Here is a 21,071-nt window from a genome sequence, read left to right as displayed (position 1 = left end):
AATGTTGTATATGTCTTTTATATATGCCTGTCTTTTTAGAAACTAAGCTCATTTGAGAGCTGACTCCCTAAGCAGCCACACAGGTTGTTTTTTTTTTTAAAGAAACATCTCCCTTTTTGCATCAATGTAGCCTCAATTGTATTGTCAGTATTTTATCTATTAGAATTGCATATTTATCCCCCTTGAATCATAGTTTAGAAGTCTTTGGCTATGGAATCATAGTTGATTTTCAAAAGGCAGACTTACTTCCTTATAGCCCACGGTAGGTGTTTGATTATACCAAAAGTTACTTTCTTACCCTAATTGTATTCCAGGAACTCTTAGGTGTCATAGGGTTTCTCAAGCGTTTTCTTACCACCACCTAATCAATCAGTTTTAAAATATTTGGTCAGGCCCGGCGCGGTGGCTCACGCTTGTAATCCCAGCACTTTGGGAGGCCGAGGCGGGCGGATCACGAGGTCAGGAGATCGAGACCACGGTGAAACCCCGTTTCTACTAAAAATACAAAAAATTAGCCGGGCGTGGTGGCGGGCGCCTGTAGTCCCAGCTACTCGGAGAGGCTGAGGCAGGAGAATGGCGTGAACCCGGGAGGCGGAGCTTGCAGTGAGCCGAGATTGCGCCACTGCACTCCAGCCTGGGCGACAGAGCGAGACTCCGTCTCAAAAAAAAAAAAAAAAAAAATTTGGTCAGAATTAAGTTGAGTAACAGTTCCCCTCTCTACTCTCTCAACTTCCAAGAAATCAAATGGTCATACATGCTAATGAAGAATCTCAGTTTTCCCTTTCTTGTGTACTTAGGTTTTAGTACCAAAATTCAGTAACATTAGAGAGATTTCCCCTTAGAACAAAGTTTATCAAACTGAGTCATTAGTGAATTACAAATCAATGAGTTGCAGTCAGCAATGTGAAATGAAATAGGAAAGCAATAAATAGAAGAGAAAAATAGCTAAGCACACTGCATATAGTAAGAATAAGTATTTTGTGAAACTTTTGTTTCAGTTTTATGTATGTGTAGCATTGTGTGCTCTTGTATGACATAAAATGTATTTCATGGTGCAGGCTAGGGACTAAAACCTCTGAAAACCACCATTTTTAGATGATAATACATTATTTGTATTGTCATAATGAAAAGTTTAGAACATAATTTTTTTAATTAAATATTTTATACATACACGTGTACATATATAATAAAATCATAGTATAAAACAAATACAGCTATTTTGCTGATTTTTACCATTTCATTTGTTGATAGAAGGAAGGTAGCTTAAGAATTCAGTAGCTGTATTTTAGCTAAAAATATATGACAACTCATTTTTCGGTGCCTTCAAAGAAATACATTTTTTGTGAAAAGATATTTCTAGATTTCAGAACTCCACATTAGTACTGGGATATCCACTAACTTGTTAAATTGAATTACTGAATATCCATAGACATCAAGCAATACATGAAAATGCCCTACAGTATCCAATATTGTGTTTCCAATTATTTTGTATAAAGGGTGACTGGTGGTCACATGGTAAAGCACTGGAACCTGTCTTCCTACCACCTTATGACTCTAAGAGCACCCAGAGGAGTGACTTCCAAAAACCAACGTGTCCACTGGTTTTGCCAGTCAAACACAGCAAGACGCAAAAGACTTCTTGTGGAATAGGTAAGGTTTTGCAGTGGTAAAAACCTTTTTTGTTATCTCAAATTATTGCTACCAAAACTAAGATGTATTAGATGTCCTGATACCTCCTGAAAATAATTACTTCTCTACAGAAGTTGAAAATACACACACAGCAAATATAGCGCTTGGGAAATTTGTTATTTCTTCCTAGTGGACAGTTTGTCTCCAAACACAGTTAATATGACATACTGAAAATTGTACTGATCATTAATAACACCAGCCTCAAAGTCAGAAACTTAGTAGCATTCTGCTCATTGTTGTTGCCACCACATTTTCATAGTTATAACTACTGTCACTTCAAGGAAGGTAGTTGATGAAGGGGGCTATTAGATAATCTGTAACAATGACCTGTCCTTTAGAAAGATAATAAAGTTTCCACTTCTGGTTCAGTATAGTAGACTGAGCACACATATCTAAATTCCCTGCCTTCCAAGACCCTATTACTATAAATAGTAGCAAAGCAATAAACTCTTAAGGGTGAAGAGAATAGAAGGAAGAACTTTCTGGAATGTAGCAAAGACTAGAAGCCTATTGATAGATAAAAGAGAATAAAGCAGCAATATCTAGAAGGAGATGCAGCAAAGAAGAGACAATCTGCCTGGCCAAAGCCCTGACTGAGCTACATGCCGAGCCAGCAGACATAGTGGAAGGCAAAAATGAAAAGCAGCTAGGAGGGAGTCAGAGAGTTACTTCAAAGCCTGTCCCTTAAATAAAGGCTCCAGTCATGAGCACTCCACCCTCTCCCAACATTAAGACTACTAGAGCCCAGTGTCTTAGCCAGATGTCAATTACCACACCAGTTATTTCGGTAAATCAAGCTGATCCCCCCGTCCCCTTCTTATGAATGGACAACCAAAGGTTAGAATTATGACATTTTAAAAAAAAAAGATTTGGAAGATAAAGGCAGGGAAATATCACACAGCATAAAACAACACAACAAAAGCTTGGAAAATGAGAAGGAAAGCAAAACAGAAGATCTGTTTGGGAAATCCAACTTTTCTGGAGCTCCAGAAAAGAGAAGAGTAAAAATGAAGGTAGATAATTAGCAAAACATAACATTTATTGAGCACATACTATTTGCCAGGCACTTTATGGAACTTTCTAAATATTAACTCATTTAATTCCCACATGAACTCTATGCAATATAATAGTGCAGTAATATTATTAATATTCTTATTTTTCAGATAAGAAAGTGTAGGGAGGCAAAATTTTACCTCTACCCTTTCAGTGTTTTTGGCTGGGCTTGAGAATTAAATTGACACAAAGATCAACAGGAGAAAAGCATAAAAATTTATTTAATACACGTTTTACATAGCAGGGGAGCCTTCGTAAGGAAATGAAGACCCGAAGACACAGAAAGAACACATATACTAAATCAGACAAAGAGTAGTACATTGTAAAAATGGGACAAGGCAAAGGAGTTTGGGCTAGGGTAATTGGGTAGAGATGACTAGAAAGATAAGGGAGAGTTTAACAAGGTTTCCTTGTCTAGATTTCCCCTCACCTCAAATTCCTGCGCTTGGTAAGAATGATGCTTTCCTTCTAGTATAGGATATCTTTTACATAGGAATTTCATCTCCTGCTTTTGAGAAAGAGAAGGAAGGTCAAACTGTTTTCTTGCATCTGCTGTTTTTCAAGTGCCTTTAACTCAATATAGTCAATATGCCAGAGTGGCATTTTAGAGTAGCATGTTCTAAACTCCTTTGAAAGCAAGCATGGAGTCGAAATAACGTGCCCCAGGCTAGAGTGAATAGTTGGCATTTGCACCCAGCTAGCCTGACTCCAGTACGTATACTCATAACTAGTACTGTATAGTACTCTACACAATCTCTAAAATAATAACAAAGTTTCCCTACATAAAATGCATTAAGAGGGTCTACTGAGTGCTTCTAAGTATGAAGGGGAAAATGATGCACACCCTACATATCATTACAAAATTGCAAAACAATCATCGTCAACAGAAGATTCTAAAAGTTTCCATAAAGGGATAGAAAAATAAGTCATCATCAAAGAAATAAGTATCAATATGGAATCAGGCAGCACTGATGCAAGAGTACAATGGAGTTAGTATCTTCAAAGTTCTCAGGGGAAATACTTCTTGACCTAGAAAAGGGAATTTATTTGGCATGGATACTAAATCTTTTTTTTTCAAGTGGCACTGGGCATTACACCCACTGAGAAGGAAATGAAGTCCTGGCACAACATTTGACCCTTAAATGAAAAAAACTGTATGTAATTATGTAATACTATGCATGCTGTTTAGTAGTTTTCAACTTTTAGGCTCAATCTATAGACACAATTTAAATATGGTTACAGAACAGAATGTATCTTAGCAGCTTTAATAAGAAAAGTAAGTGCACAACTGATAGAAGATGAGAAGTAGAAGAAGGGTGCTAACATCATTATTTGTGATATAGGTAATCAAGAGATACTATCCAGTGGGGGTGAAACAAGGAATAGATGTTTAAGGTGAAAGTCAAAGGAACCAGTCTAAAAACCAAATTTCTCTAACCCTGGCTTATTTACTGAGCTTCAAGTTCACATATCCAAACACCTACTTAACATCTCCTCTTGGATAGCTAGTCACCTTTTCAAACTTGATATGGCTGGAATAGAATGTTTCATTTCCCCCCATCCAAACTTATCCTCCACGAGTCTTCTCCATCTCAGTGAATGCCACCTCCACTGTCCCACCAGGTGCTCAAGTTTTGATAAGCTAGAAGGCATTATAAAACTCTCTCCTTTCACTGCTCGCCCCCACATTCAATCCATCAGCAAATTGTGACACCTGTATCTCCAAAAAGACCCCAAATCTATTCCTTTCCATCTTCACTGTATTACAGCTGCTATTAACCTGCTGCTTCTTTCTCTGTATGTGTTTTCTGCATCATTGTCAAACGATCTTTTTAAAAACACAAATGATATTCTCCTCCTTTAGATTCTCCAGTTACTTCTCACTGTTCATATAATAAATTTCAAATTCCTCACTATGGCCTACATGGCCCTTTTTGATCTACGTTTTCATTCTGTGTGAAAGAAATAGAAACTGGAAATGATGCATTAGAAGTGTGGTTTGTACAAGAAACACAAAGTGGAATTCCAGTCAGTGGACACCTCCTCAAAGAAAATGGCTTGGCATGCCAATAAAAATTTGATGAACTGGTTAATATATGTATCTACATATGGCATATGATTTTTTGCTTTAACTTTCTTTGGTAGCCAACCAGTCCCTTCCATGTAACGAGCAGTTATGGTACTTCAGCTACTCAAGTTGAAGGGATGTGGAAGAGTGGTGAAAGATGATACTGGAGAGATGGGCTTTGTTCTGGGTTGGTAAGGCAGGGCTCAGCCATTTCATAAGGGATCTCCCAAAATCAGGGTCTGTAGATCTACTTAATTTGCCCAGAGAGAATCCTCCAAACCTCTGCCTAGGATGGAGGACAGAAAATCCAGAAGTCCCTTAAGCGGTCCTCTGCAACATCACCTTGTCCCCCTGCCCCACGCTCCCTGCCTCAGAGGTATCTGATGCCTCCCGATTCCGAGGCACTCCTGGAATGCTGTGGCATTAATTGGTTTAATTTTTACCCCATTCCCTTCCCCCGTAGCACTTAACTTCCAGTTTTCTGCAGTTTACTTAAGTCTATTGCTACTTATCCATCTGTTTTCCAGCTTCCAAATGTGTTAAAATCTTCACTCTCATTTAGTTCTTTTTTTCCTTAAGGACGTAAGCCCTCTTAAATTTCTGTAGTGTGATTGTACTGGGGCTTGGGGAAGGAATGGGGGAAATGCACATTGAATTTGCCATGTTTAACTGGAAATCACAGCAACTTTGTCACCATCAACACTTCTTTTATAATATTGGTTCAGTATTAAACTTAGTATTGTGTGAACCTGAACCCATTAAATTTAATCATTCTGTTTTGCTCAATTTACAAAGTGAGAATAATTCCTACTTTGCAGGATTGTTGTGAGAAACAACATGTAAAGTGCCTAACACAGTGTTTGCTACATAGTAGACAATAAATGGTAAATGCTTCTATTATCAATTATTGCATTGTACTAGGTTATGTGTTGAGTTGAAATTTAGCTTGAGAACCTGGCATGATTCTCTCTCTGTTCTTTTATTGGTATTTCTTTTTCTCTCTCTGTTCTTTTGTTGGTATTTCTCATGGCCAAGTTCATTATTGTATCCTAGGGTCAATGCCCAGATTCAATAAATATTTATTAGTTAAATGATAATTACACATTCTTCAATAAAGTCATAATGTAATTTAAAGTAACATATACTGCACAACATAGGCCTGCAATTTATTCATATTTCAGATATTTGGATATTAGATGAAAATGATTTTTAAAAAACAAAATATTTTAATGTAACATTTAAAAATATGTATATAGTCTATATGTGCCAGATTTTTTACTATAAGCATATGAACATGCATATAAACATGCACTAATATGTGCATATAAATATGCACTAATACCAATTAAAAGTCATCTCATAGTCATTCTGTTCCATCAGCCCACTTAATTACGCCTGGACTTTGGCATTTCAGCAATGTTATCTTGTGCCGACAATTCAAAGTGCCCTTTATGTCTCCTACCACACACAATTTCCTGGCTGCCATCCACAGTCAGTTAACAAATGGCTATGCTCCATCATATTTGAGTCCCTGTAAGAATAAGTGTTCACATTTGGTTTTATATAATAAAACTTTATAAATTAGAAAGTCTAATCTAATATGTGAAGGGAGTATTTCGTACTTAAATAAAACCTTGCTGATTATCAACAACTTGATATTTCAATGTTCTTTTCAATTGCAAATTCAGATATAGTGGTAAAATTAATTTTCTAAAATAGGTTTTAGTTTGTGTTGCTTCTTTTGCACCAAAATGTAACAACAATTTTTTGCTACAGTTATGCTTTTTTCTTTTTACTGTATTTTGAAAATCTATACTATTATTTTTATATTAATAGTCTTTATATGTAAGATCAGAATACTGAGAAGAGTGGGATTTAAGAGAAAATATTACTGATGAATGATCTTTAAGCAGACATAAAGAGTTAAGAAAATAACATTTCTCAAAGGAAAACTGCTAAGCTCTCACCAATATAAGAAGCAAATTGTATGTTTGAATAAATCCTGGCTTTGTTGATAAAATATAAATGGTTAGATAGCAACTTGTTTAGAAAATTCTAATTTTAATTAGATCAAGTTTCCAAGAAACAGAGAGTGGATTTCAAACATTCTTCATGGACTTTGCCTTATTTTTTGCAGTTCTCATCTAACAGGGCTTCTTTCAAGTCATTACTTTGGGTACAATTTGAATTCTTAAGTAGAGTAACCACTAACAATCTGAATGTCTTCTTTGATGTTTTCATGTTTAGATATTCCTCACTATTGCGGGCTTCTGTAAATGTCTCATATGCTTGTATAAATGAACATAGTCGTTATGTCTAATTTTAATAGGTGTAATGTCTGAATAAGGAATTTCCCTTTATAATAACTCAGATTCCTTTCTCCCTCCTTTATTTCCATGAAGAAAAAGAATTTTTTTTTTTTTTTTTTTTTTTTTGAGATGGAATCTCGCTCTGTCGCCCAGGCTGGAGTGCAAGTGGTGTGATCTCAGCTCACTGCAACCTCTGCCTCCCGGGTTCAAGAGATTCTCCTGCCTCAGCCTCCTGAGTAGCTGGGATTACAGGCACCCACCACCATGCCTGGCTAATTTTTAAAAATATTTTTTAGTACAGACAGGGTTTTACCAAGTTGGCCAGGCTGCTCTTGAACTCCTGACCTCAGGTGACCCACCTGCCTCAGCCTCCCAAAGTGCTGGGATTACAGGCGTGAGCCACCGTGCCCAGCCGAAGAATTATTATTAAAGTTATTATTTGTGAGATTGTGGGAGGTTTTAGATTACTATTTAAAAGATTCATTTTAATTGATTTAATTGACTTCCTTCTGAAATATTTGTTTTAGTTATTTGCATAACAAGCTACCTCAAATTTAATTGCTTAAAACAACAATCATCTTGTTAGCTTAATGTTCTGCAATCTTGGCTGAGTTCAGCTGGGTAGTCATTGGTCTGGTCGGTGATGGTCACTTGTGTGGCCACATTCACTTGGCAGATGGACTGAGGACTGGACTCAGCTGGGATGCAGGAATGACGGGGCCTCTCCTTCTCCATGTGGTCACTCCACGTGGTTTCTCCAGCAGGGTAGCTGGACTTCTTACTACCAAGAATGCAAAAGCAGAAGCTATAAGGCTTTCTTAAAGTTTATGGCTAGTACTGGCATAGTGTTACCTCTGTCATATCCTGTTGGTTAAAGCTAATCATAAGACCAGCCCACATTTACGGGGAGGCGACTATACAAGGATTTGAATACTGGGAGGCCTGATTCATTGGGGCCACCAATTTAACAGACTACAATACCCTTAAATAGTCATTTAAATGAGAGTTTAGGAGTAGCCATCTCTTCACCTTTCATTGTCTGAAAATGTCTTTAAGTTGCCCACACTCTTTAATGAATGAAAGCATAGCTAAATGCAGAATTCTGGGCTCACAATTAATTACCCTTTACACTTTGAAGATATTACTCCATTGTCTCCTGGATTTTATTGTTATGTCAAGTCTGCAGGCAGTTCAAATTCTTTGAGAGTAATCTGTTTCAGTATAAGATTTTTAATTTCAAAGAGAGCCTTTCTATATAAAAAGGTATTCATAGTTACTTATGATTTAAATATTCCAGTTTGAACATTATAAATTTGAAAAACATTTCCTTGTCTTTAATTTTTAAATATTGTATAAAATAAGAATGGCATCTTTCACTTGTTTGACATTTAACTCAAGTTGAACAAATGAAATAAACCTTTACAATGACTCATTTACGAAACATAGTCAATTAACTTCTGTTAGCATTTTAAATTGCAAGTTTGTTGATTTAATTATGTTCTGTTTTCCAGAACTACCATTCAACCAGCAATCCCATTACTGGGTATATACCCAAAGGAATATAAATAAAGACACATGCATGCATATGTTCATTGCAGCACTATTCACAATAGCAAAGACATGGAATCAACCTAAATGCCCATCAACTGTAGACTGCTTAAAGAAAATGTGCACATATACACCATGGAACACTATGCAGCCATAAAAAGGAATGAGATCTGGTCCTTTGCAGGAACATGGATGGAGCTGGAGGCCATTATCCTTAGGAAACTAATGCAGGAACAAAAAACCAAATGCCACTTGTTCTTATAAGTGGGAGCTAAATGATGAAAACACATGGACACAAGGGAACAACAGACAGTAGGGCCTGTTGGATGGTAGAGGGTGGGAGGAGGGAGAGAATCAGGAAAAATAACTAATGGGCACTAGGCTTAACACCTGGGTGATAGAATAATCTGTACAACAAACCCCCATGAGACAAGCTTACCTATATATAACAAACTTGCACATGTACCCCTGAACTTAAAATAAAACTTAGAAAATAATAGTTATTATATTCTGTTTTCTTCCCAAATACTTTAAACATCTTTACAAGAAAAACTTAAAGCTTTGACAATCAAAACATTTCCAAATCCTTAAATAATTTCTATACATTCAATAAATTAAACCTAATAAATCTTATAAAACCTAATAAACCTTGTGCCTACTGTGGGCTTACTACCTATGGGGTAGCCATGTTCCACAAGGAGAAGAAAAAAAAACCTAATAAATCTTGCAAAACCTTGTAAATCTAATAAATTCAGATATCTTAAATATTTTAATACTGTTTATAAACTTAATCAGATTTCCCTAAAATTGTCAGCACAACACTAGTATTTGATCAAAAATTTTTTGACATAATGTACTAAATAACAAATTACAGGTTTAATTTTCTTTGCTTTCTCATCTCTATATTTAATCCCAAAGCTTCCCAGAATTAAAAAGGTTTACCAGCCACTTGCTTTAGTAGTGTGTAAATCCCAGAATACTGGTTTTGAGTATTAGTAAAGCATTAAATTTGTTTTATATTGGTTTTGAAAAGAAGCTACTCTATAACCAGTCTTTACTTGTTACCCTGTAAGAAAAATTGTCTGATATGCTATTTGTATTTAATCTGATCCATGGCTAGATATTATTGTGATTATTACAGACAGTTAACTGGCAAAAATTGTATGTATCTGTACAAAACATCATTACAACATGTTTTGAAATATACATTGTGAAATGGCTAATTAAGATGTTTATTACTTCACATACATTATTTTTTGTGGTGAGAACACCTAAAATCTATTATTTTAGCAATTTTCAAGAGTACAATACATTAACTATGGTTACCATGTCATACAGTCATCCCTTAGTGTCCAGCGGATTGGTTTCAGGACTCCTGTGGATACCAAAATCCACAGGTGTTCAAGTTCCTTATATAAAGTAGTGTAGTATTTGCATATAACCTATGCACAGCTTCCCATATACTTTAATCTCTAGATTACTTAGGATACGTAATACAACGTAAATACCATGCAAATAGCTGTTATTGTGTTTTTTATTTGTATTATTTTTCCTGAAAAGTTTCAATCCATAGTTGGTTGAATATGTGGATACAGAACCTACGGATAGAGAGCACCAACTGTACATTAGATCTTTTAAACTTACTGTTCCTTTCTAACTGAAATTTTGAATCCTTTGACCAACAAAATCTCCCCAGTCCTGCTCCCTCCAGAGGGCTTTTAATGATGACAGATTTTGCTTTATGCAGTTCACTTACTGAAACATCAATATAACTTAAATCCATCTTATGTAGATCTCTTTGCAGTAGGTAGATGTAAACTCTGTTGTCTGAGAATTTTTCAGGTGTGGAAATTGCTGTCATCTGATTTTAACCCAATAGAAAGCATAGCATATACATTTCCAGTTTGGGGCAGCTTATTTGCCCCAACTGTTACTGTCACCTTAGGCAGCTGTAATGTTAAACAACTGTCCCTGATTGTTTTGGATGAACACCTGGTCGTGGGGTGAGGCAGGGGCAGGGTGGCAGGGGTGCATAATTCACTTTCAGGGCTCTAAGTCATGTCTAAAAAGACAAACCCTGCAGGCCAGGTTAAATAATGACAGTTCTCTGAGTTGGTATTTGTGAGACACTCCAAACCCCTTCCGCTTCTTCCAGTAGTTGATAGGCTTCTGGTTTTCATCATAATTGAAGGGCTCTTGGTTTTCAAGGCTTCTGCAGAGGGGAGATGGGTAGGGGAGTGGGTGGAAACTGCATGAGTTAAAATGTCATCAAACTTGCTTTTATTATGAAGATTAAGCCATTTTTCTTGAATAAATGCTCCTTAGATTATTGCATGCCTTTGATTAATTTCCAGAGTTCTAAAAAAGTTGATTTTGATGACTTTTGCCAGTGTATTCATTGCTTTTGTGGAGGAGCAGCATTTTCAAAGGTCCTTAACTCTGAAATTACCACTGACGTTCTGTCCCATTAGTTTCCATGTTACAAATATCTCCTTCCAATCTGCCATCTTTGTTAGCTTTGCCCATGGTGTCTTTCATCGAGCAGTTCTCCTATGTTTTTTAATATAATCAAGTTTTTACCTTATGGGTTGTGTACTGGCTGTTTTAAGAAGGGTTTTTCCTACTCTTAGGTAAAGAATGTTTTCTCCTACATTTTCTTATCTTGATTTTATACTTTTACCTTCCATAATTAGGTCTTTAATCTTTAATGCATGCACTATTAAATAGGGAATCAATTCCATTTTGCAGCATGGAGTGAACCACTTTTCTGAATACCATTTATAAAATAATCTGCACTTTTCCCATTTACTTATAGGACCTCCTTAATTTTATGTTAAGTTTCCGTATATAAATGAGTTTGTCTGCAAGCTGTCTGTTGTGTTACTTAGGTTAATTTTCAGTTCTTGGATCAGTACCAAAATATTTTAATTATATGGATTTTTAGCTTGTCTTAATATCTGATATGGAAAGTCTCAATTATTCGCCCTTCTTTCAGAGCTGATTTGTGGGATTTATTTTTCTATTCAAACATTGAAATGTATAACATTCCTCAAAATATCCAGCTAGAATTTTGATTGGGTTGTGGTGACATTATATATTAATTTAGGAAAAAATCACCATTATAATAAAATACTGTCATCCTATTCAAGAGCATAGAATGTCTATTCAGTTCTACTTTTAGGTCTTTAACAGAATTTAAAATTTTTCTCCATAGTGATCTTCTGAATGCTTTCTTAAGTTCTAGAAACTTCATACTATATAGTTTCCATTTCTACTAAGAATGTATGTTATTTTTCATTGTATCTTCTAGTAGGTTATCACTATTGTAGAGAAATGCTCTTGATTTTTGATTTTTATACATTTATCCAACGTCTGTTTACTTTGCCATACTCTTGTTCTCATAATTTATGGACTCTCGTGGTTTTTCTATTCAGGTAATTATATTACCTACAATTACTTTTTTTTTCTCCTTTGTAATCATTATACTACTTGTTTCTTTTTTATAGTATTCACCAGGGTCTCCATTAATGTTAAACAATAGAATTTTAGTTCTGAGTTTTTATGGGTATAATACTTAGAATGTTCTGTTCTTTAATCCTTATCTTTTTCAGGAAACAAAAATTTTTGTTATTTTCTTTCTTATATCTCAGACATCCTCTTTGATTTATTTCTAGTCTTGAATTCTTCCTCTAGTTTTTCAAAGTAGGTCTGTTTTTTTGGGGAAATCATCTGAGGCCTTCCTTTCCTTCCCATATTTTTTAAATTTTGGCTTCACAGTTAAATGAAAATTTGGTTGGATATAAAAACTCTAGGCTTAAAGCGCTTTTCAATATTAAAAAATTAATTATCTTGTGTCCAGTGTTGCTATTGAGAACTTTGATATTAACCTGTTGTTACTCCTTCATAATTTACCTCTTTGAAAGCATTTATAATTTTTCTTTGTCCCAGATGATCTTAAATTTCTCTATTAAATGTCTTAGATGCAAGTTTTTCCTTTATCTGTACTGCAGGATCGAGAGGAGAGTGAGAAGCCCAGCTAGGGTGTAAAATTTAAGGAGGCACTCACTCCCAGGGTCATGCAAGTGCCTCCTTAAAGTTTTGCATCCTTTGTGCCTCATTGCCTCATCTTTCTCCTGCCCCTGCTACCTGTTTGGTATTCTGTGAGCTCTTTCAATCTGAGGTGTTTGATCTTTCTTTAATTCTTGGATACATATCATCATCATTTTCTCAAATATTTCCTTTCCTTCCCTCTATTTCTTCTTAGTTCTGGTGTTGATACTTCCACCTTCCATGTCTCTGAGCTTTTCTTTATTTATCCTTTCCTGCTGCCTTCTGGGACAGCTTCTCAGTCTGATTTTCTAGTTCATGATTCTTGTTGTCTAGACAATCTATTTTTTTGTTTCAACTGTTATACTTTTTATTTCTAACATTTTATGTTATTCCTTTTTATGACCTATTCTTGTTCATATTAACAATACCTTGTTCTGTATCTTTGAGGATATTTGTTATGCTTATTTTAAATTCTTGGTATATTGGTTCTGATAATTCTGCTTCACACAGTATATGTTTTAAAATTTCCTTTTATGGTCAAATTTATGGTAGATCATGTTCCCCTAGGGGAATCAGTAGCCCTGTGCAGGCAAAGGCTGAAGGCCAGGGTCTGGTTTGTGTGTCTCCCACTGAATTTAAGGAAAGAAAATGAGGCTCAGGCCAGAGAGCTTCTGATACCACAAAACCTATTTTGACCATTGTTAATTACTGTCACTCTACTAGGCTGGTCATGTAGTCAGGAATCCACCCTACCACCCTTAAACTGTTAAAAAAAAAAAAAAAAAAAAAAGGCATCACTGAGATAAGTCAGTATCTTGATGTTTTTAATTCACCAGCATTGACGGTTGCTGGGGGAATGTTGGAGGAAGACATGCCCAAGGGGGCAACATGTACCTGGAGGGACTTCTGTGCTCTTCTGATATTACTGTGTTGACAACAACTGGCTAGGCAGTTGCTGCCAGTTTCTGTGGCCCTGGGCAAGCATGATCTTCCCAAGGCAATGTGAGGGAAAGTCAAGAGCAGATTTTAAAAGCTCTCCCCCAACTTATTCTCTCTTGGCTACATCTGACCTTCCTACCCTCCAGTCCAAATTACCACCAACCCTTCGTACCAGTTCACTAAAGCCTTTGGGTTTCTCACAGTGTTTTTTTGATAAATCCGGTTCCTGCTTCCTTTTCCCTTCCGTGGTTTCCCCTTTTGTCAGGACAGAAAAGAGCTGGCCCTTTGCTAACTTCGAAGACTCCATAATTTGACCCTAGCATCCTATAGACTTCACAAACACTGCCCTTAATTTTCACAATTCCAAAAGCAAATTATTGTTTTATTCATTTTAGAGAGGAGGAAATAGAATTTCAATGAAGTTCAGTGATTTTTTTCAAAGTCACACAACTAGGAAATGTGGTAAAGCCAGAATTTGAAAACATGTCTATTTTATTCCCAAATGCATGCTTTGAATACTTCATTACCACCACCTAATTAATGCCTAAATTTAGAGCCGCTTCGTTCTGTCTATCCACGAAGTTATGAAACTGTGTCCAAATATACTAATGTTCTGTGAGCTGGACCATGCATGGTATTCATAAAAAAAATGGTCATCTTTTCCCACTTGGTGGAAAAAAATATAAATTATGGATAGAATTTTATCAGTGTCATGCTTATTAAATCTCTGCACTACTGTTTTCTGTTTTCTAGCAAGTTCTAAAAGAAACGTAATGATTAAGTAGAAAATGAGTTTTGAGCAGTTGATTGCAATTAGAAATCAAGAAAATGTTAACAGTTAACTTTTTTTATACTGCTAACTGGGAAAAGATTGCCATTTTGTATCATGTAATGTATAAGTATTTGAATATTCATCATTCTTGCTAATAAAATTAGTTTATAACAATGTCTGAATATCAAAGTGAATTCATGAATGCTTAATAAATGTAAATTTACTAACATTTTTTCTTATGTATTCCTCTAATTTTAAAGGTGTGATTTTTAAAAGTTAAATTTTATTTTTTAATAGTTAATATATGCATATGGCACAAAATTCAAATGGTACAAAAAGATATACAGTGAAAACTGAATCCACTTCTCCCCACCTCTGTCCTCCAGTCACCCAGTTCTCTTTCCCTAAAGTCACCACTGTTACCAGTTTGTTACATAGCATTTCATAGATATGTTAGTTGTACATAAACTCTTATGTACTTTTTTTTTTTTTTTTTTTTGAGACAGTCTTGCTCTGTCACCCAGGCTGGAGTGCAGTGGCGCGATTTTGGCTTATTGGAACCTCCGCCTCCCAGGTTCAAATGATTCTCCAGCCTCACCCTCCTGAGCAGCTGGGACTATAGGCATTCACCACCACGCCTGGTTAATTTTTTTTGTTGTATTTTTGGTAGAGATGGGGTTTTCACCATGTTGGCCAGGATGGTCTCGATCTCTTGACCTTGTGATCTGCCTGCCTCGGCCTCCCAAAGTGCTGGGATTACAGGCGTGGGCCATTGTGCCCGGCCACATACTTATTTTTTAAGGGAGAAATTTTTGTCCTTGATAGAATTTTATTTCACTAAACTTTTTTTATTGCCAGCAACAGTACTGAAAGTTTGCTCTGATTCTTTAAATAACATTCTCTGCTGAAAGTAAAACTGAGTTTTAAAAATTATTTAAGATGTTAAACATACATGGAGCTGAGACAAATATAATGAACTCATATACTCATCACCCAGATTGAAAGATTATTTAAAAGTGATTTTTAAGGGATTTCATACTCTTGCAAATTTTTCAGAACCCCTGTTATTGGGCGAAATGAAAAGAATTATGTGTTCAACTACAACTGCAGCAGCCCTAGAGTCTTCCAGTGGATTCCATTAGTGCTAGCTTTGGCATACAATGTCTACTCCGTGGCCATAGCCACTGGCCAAACTATAGATTCAACATAGAATTTCTCATATTCTTTCTAGTAGTGAAAAGTTAACGAATTATAGTTATACTTTCCCTAAAACGTATTGGTATCTGTGTAAAAAGCATATCTAACAATTTTTTTTTTTCTTAACGAGACAAGATCTCTCTTTCGCCCAGGCTGAATGAAGCACAGTGGTGCAGTCATGGCTCACTGCAGCCTTGAACTTTTGGTCTCAAGCGATCCTCCCACCTTAGCCTTCCGAATAGCTGGGATTATAGGCACATGCCACCATGCCTGGCTTATTTTTTGTAGAGGTGGGGTTTCACCATGTTCCCCAGGCTAGTCCTCAAACTCCTGGGCTCAAGCAATCCTCCTGTCTTGGCCTCCCAGGGCATGCTGGGATTACAGAAATGAGCCACCATGCCTGACCATATTGTTGTATTAATATTAATTTTAAAAATTACTAATAATTCCACATGTGGGGCTAATTTGGTTATTTTGATTTGGCTCTTTTCATGAAGAAAGAATGGTGAATCCATTCTATTTATTATTTAGATGTGTGTAAATAATCTTGCATACTTAAAGAATTTAGTTTTGTTACCATATTTTATATTATTGATACTGATTATATGTCCATAAACAAATCTAATTTTTTGTCCTGACTTCACAAAATCTTTTTTTTAGTACCACTTGCGTCTCCTGGTACATCAACAGAACTTCAAAACAATTTTATAGAATACATCTCCTTTATACATCAATATGATGCCAGAAAAACTCCGAATGAGCCTCCCCAGGGAAAGGTGAGGCAGTATTTAATACTTTAAGACAGAGTAGATTTGTAGAACTTTAAGCCTTTTCAAGTCATAATTATCTTTCTAAATGTCTATTTAAACAAACTACTTCAGTTATTAATAGGATAGACTCTTAGCCACACACCATAGTAAAATGTAAGGAAGAATACTATCCTGGTACGGTGGTGCCACCTGTAGTCCCAGCTACTCAGGTGGGTGCGGTGGGAGGGTTGCTTGAGCCCAGGAGTTCGAGGCTGCAGTGAGCCATAATTGCACCACTGCATTCCAGCCTGGGTGACACAATGAAACCTCATCTCAATCAATCAATCCAAACATAATAATTTGAACCAGTCTTTGGAATTTGGTCTACTTAAATTATTGAAATAATTTGTGTAAAATAATATCAAAGCATGCTGGGTACAGTGACTTGACACCTGTAGTCCCAGCTACTCTGGAAGCTGAGGTAGGAGGATCACTTGAGTTTGAGGCCAGCCTGGGCAACATAGCAAGGCCCATTTCTAATAATAATTATAATAGTAATAATATCAAAGCAGTTTGACAAATGTTTTGATATGCTTAATACATGTGTGTGGCAGGGAGATGCATATAAGGTTTATAAAGCCAAATAGAAATGTAATTGTCAATTATTGGGATTTTTTTCCAACTATAGATGTTTGCTTTCATATTTTATTATTACTTAGCTTTTCATTAGCATTAATAGGCATTTGGGATGCAATCATAAATTCTTAGGTCCATGAACTGTAGTTTTTGTTGTATCCATAGCAATCTTTAGAGCAAGAAATGAAATTTGATGTGAATAGTCTTAAACAGTCCAAATGATGAAAAAGTTGAGAACGGGAGATGAGCTGCTACTTCTTTGACTTTCTGCTTTTTTCCTTCCTGTTCATTTTCTGATGCACCCTATTTTATAATTTAAAAGGTTCACCCATACATGGTGGTGTCTAGTTTGGGACTGAGGTGACACCAATGAAGAGGCAGAGAAGCGCCTGCATTACTGACTAGGACTTGAGCTAACCCACAAACTCAGTTCACAGCTGCATCTTCCAGCAATCTGCGTTCCCCTGGTTAATGTCAACTTTGTTTTCTTTTCCAGAGACACGGAGCTTTTGTACAGAGAGAGATAAAACCAGGGAGTAGGCCAACAGTTCCTAAAGGAACAGAGGTATTACTGAACGCTCCAGGGTCACGTTCATCAGAACAGTCCAAAAAAACAGAGAAAGGAAACTCAGCGGAAAGCAGAATGATCTCACCAGGTCTCTGCCAACAAAATTCCCAAGAGCTGTTAGAGCCTAAAACTCACTTATCAGAAACAGACGTCAGACAGGCAGCCAAGGCATGCCCCAGCAGTCCTGGGAGCAGAGAAAAGACTGCAGGGGCCACTCAAACAACTGTAGGAGATGCTCTTTTCACTAGGCACAAGCCTTTAAATCCACCAATTAAAAAATTAGAATGAATTACCTTCTTCAGATAAAAATCTAATCCCTGGAATACAGGGAAATTTCACAATCATCATCTTGGCCCCACATTTACTTTTCTCTTGTGAGGAACTTCAGAACATACAATTTATGTAAATGGAAAAATAGAAAAAAGACAATTAAAATACAACCAAAGTTATTAATAAGAGTGGTCTCCAACAAGCGGAGACCTTATTTGTATGTTACATTCTTTATAAACACAACTTTGTTTTGCACAACAAATGATCCTAATTAACAAATATAATAAGACTTTTAGAAGAGAGGCCCTGTTAGACATGAGTGACAGCTTTGGAATCAAACAAACTGGAGCTGGAATGTTGGCTTCACTTCATTCCTTAAGCTGTGTGACCTTGGATAAGTAACTTAACCTCTCTAGACTTCAGTTTTCTCAACTGTAAAATTAGGAAAATAGCAACTTCGTAAGATTATTGAGGATGTGATTATGCACATTGATCAATAAGTGGTCAATAAAATCATATCACTGCTACTATAATTCAATTTTCAATTTAAGGATAATGTTCTCTTATATATTTAATTTTTCCTCATTATTCTAAAACTTAGAACTCCTCCATATATAATTAAAAGTGGGAAAATCTAAAAATACTTCTGCCAGTACAAGATGCACAGACACATACACACTTAATTCAAAGACGTATGGGTACTTAGAATATTGAAGTATTTTCTAAATTGTTTTCTATTTTGCTCAGGTCATTTCTAGGACCAACTCAACCTTTGCTTTTTGGATGAGTTTGGTAAGGATTAATTCTACTTCCAATTTGGTGTGTCACAATATATCTGTTGTAAGATATGTTATATTGCATACAAGTGAAAGTAGGTGGAGTATTCCTCTGTTATAAAGAGTATTTACAAATTTCCATGGGGAAATATCAGCTGCTCACCATTATCTGCAGTATTGATAAGACTACAGCTATATCTTTATCCCTTTATTCTTCATTAAAGAAATTGTGATAAACTGCAAAATAATGAATGTCATTATTTTTTTGTGTGTGTGTTGGGGACTTCTAGTTCTTGCCACATATATATCTCCAATATATATCTTGGAGATCTTTCCTTGTCAACACATGTAGGCAACCTTGTTATTTTAATAGCTCCATAGTCTTCAATAGCATAGGTATACTACTATAAAATTGGAAAAATAAAAATGCAAGTTTTGGTATGAGGGCAGGGAAGGGAGAGGTTGTTAGCATGTTTGGAAAAAGGTCTTAAAGCCTAGGGACTTGAATTTTTATCCTCACTGGAACAGGGATGGAACCTTATGTCCTCCAAAGTAGAAAGATAGAATTGAAATCTGCATAAAGCTAGAACTCTCGAATGGCAGGCCTGTCAGTAAAAGGCAGACTCCACTCCACTCATATAACCAGGAAGACAGCAATAAAATTTGCCTCTGCCTGGAGCTATGGAGAATGAATAAACTCCTTGTGAAAAAGTAAAACCCCAAGCTTATACCACGCTCCAGTCAGGAATATGAATTTACATGTAAGACTTCTCTTAGGACACAAAACCAAAAAAAATCCTCTAGTGATACCACTGAAGTGCCTGACAAAAGCAAATGCAAACCCCCCCTCTGGAGAGAGTTTCATGATCAACACAAAAAAGGAATCCCTGCTAAAGGTAGTCACAAACAAAAATTACAAATCACACCAAGAAGAAAACCAAACTAAGCAAGAGTCTGCAGTACAGAAGAATGACTATAATTTCAGAACTGGAGATAAAAGAATTAAAACATATAATTTCAAAACTGGAGATAAAAGAATTAAAACACTTTCAATTCGAAGATCCTTGGTTTTTTTCCACCTTAGAAAATTTTATTATGTTGCCTTTTCTGTTATTTCCATCCCTTTCATTCTTTCTCTTCCCTCTTTCTGGAACAGCTATTAGCTAAATATTAGAACACTTGGATCTATCGTCTATATCTCTCATTATCTGTCTGTGTGTGTATGTGTGGTTTTTTGTTTTGAGACAGTCTCTCCAGAGCCAGGCTGGAGTGCAGTAGCTTGATTTTGGCTCACTGCAATCTCCACCTCCCAGGTTCAAGCGATCCTCCAGCCTCATCCTCCCGAGTGCTGACATTACAGGTGTACACCACCACACCTGGCTAATTTTTGTATTTTTAGTATAGGCAGGGTTTTGCCATGTTGGCCAGGCTGTTCTCAAACTCCTGAGCTCAATTGATCTGCCTGCCTCAGTCTCCCACAGTGCTGGGATTACAGGCATGAGCCACTGTGCATGGCTGTCATTATCTTTCTCATGGTACTTCATCACTAAGTAATGCAAGAATTCCCTGACACTTTCTACTAATTTGCTTTTCAGCCTTGTCCATTGGTATGCCAGTCCATTTATTGAAACTTAATATTTGACCATCTATTAAACTTAGTATATAATGTCCAATCTGTATGTTTCCTCAATACCTAAGACTCTTGCTCTATTATGGATATGATCACCTTTCTAGGATATTATAGTTATGCTTAAAATGTTGTGTTTGCTCTCTCAATTCTATTAACGTTTGTTTGTTGAGTGCGAACCTCACACTCTGGGTATTGTACTTTTTCCCAAATGCTTCATGTCTCTTAATTGTCTACTCTTCTTTGGTTATATGGTTTCCAGGTTATTATCAGTTTCTGTTGACTACAGCCTGACTTTGGGACAAGTTTGGGATGTAGACAGGATGTGAACATGATTTGTCTGATGAACTCTTTGGTCTTTCTGGGGGTTGGTAGCTACTTGGGCATTATTACCCTGCTTCTCCAGCCCCAGTGTATGATTTGATTCATGCCACAGTTACCCTGGCTTAACATAGCAGGAGAACAGAAAGGGAATGACTGATTTCCTGCTCCACATACAGTTCCCTAATTTTTCAAGTTGATAAATGGCCCGGGGCCTCTTCTACCTCTTCATATTCATTGACTCTAGGCTTGTAGTCCTGTCAGACCTACCATTAGGTCATCTCTACACAGGTTAGGCTTTTGTTTCCTTTAGTTTTGTTCTTCTAAACATGAGTTCTTTGGTAATATCTTTCAAAATTTATTTTAAAATTTTTTTTTCTGATCATAAGTTTCCCTGTTTTCTAATTCTATTAAAATGGATTTCATTATCTATATTTATCTACATTTTATGGACTTTAGAGGGCAACAGAGAGTGGCTGTGTATCATCAGTCCACCATC

General features: G+C 36.2%; 1 protein-coding gene across 1 annotated transcript in view; it reads left to right on the top strand.

The window, feature by feature from the left end:
* CUNH2orf73 (chromosome unknown C2orf73 homolog) overlaps window positions 1–17,867 on the top strand; it is a 29,504-nt gene extending 11,637 nt beyond the window's left edge. The window contains exons 3-5 of the mRNA XM_032177922.2: window positions 1,497–1,650; window positions 16,286–16,401; window positions 17,507–17,867. Coding sequence (XP_032033813.1) covers window positions 1,497–1,650; window positions 16,286–16,401; window positions 17,507–17,866 — 630 coding nt within the window. The 3' untranslated portion in view covers window position 17,867. The remainder of the gene's footprint in view (window positions 1–1,496; window positions 1,651–16,285; window positions 16,402–17,506) is intronic.
* Window positions 17,868–21,071: the final 3,204 nt, after the last annotated feature.

Source organism: Hylobates moloch, unplaced genomic scaffold, assembly GCF_009828535.3.
Source record: "Hylobates moloch isolate HMO894 unplaced genomic scaffold, HMol_V3 SCAFFOLD_15, whole genome shotgun sequence".
In the NCBI taxonomy this organism is placed as follows: Eukaryota; Metazoa; Chordata; class Mammalia; order Primates; family Hylobatidae; genus Hylobates; species Hylobates moloch.
Note: the sequence above shows the minus strand (reverse complement) of the source record. Positions and strands in the feature narration are given on the sequence as shown.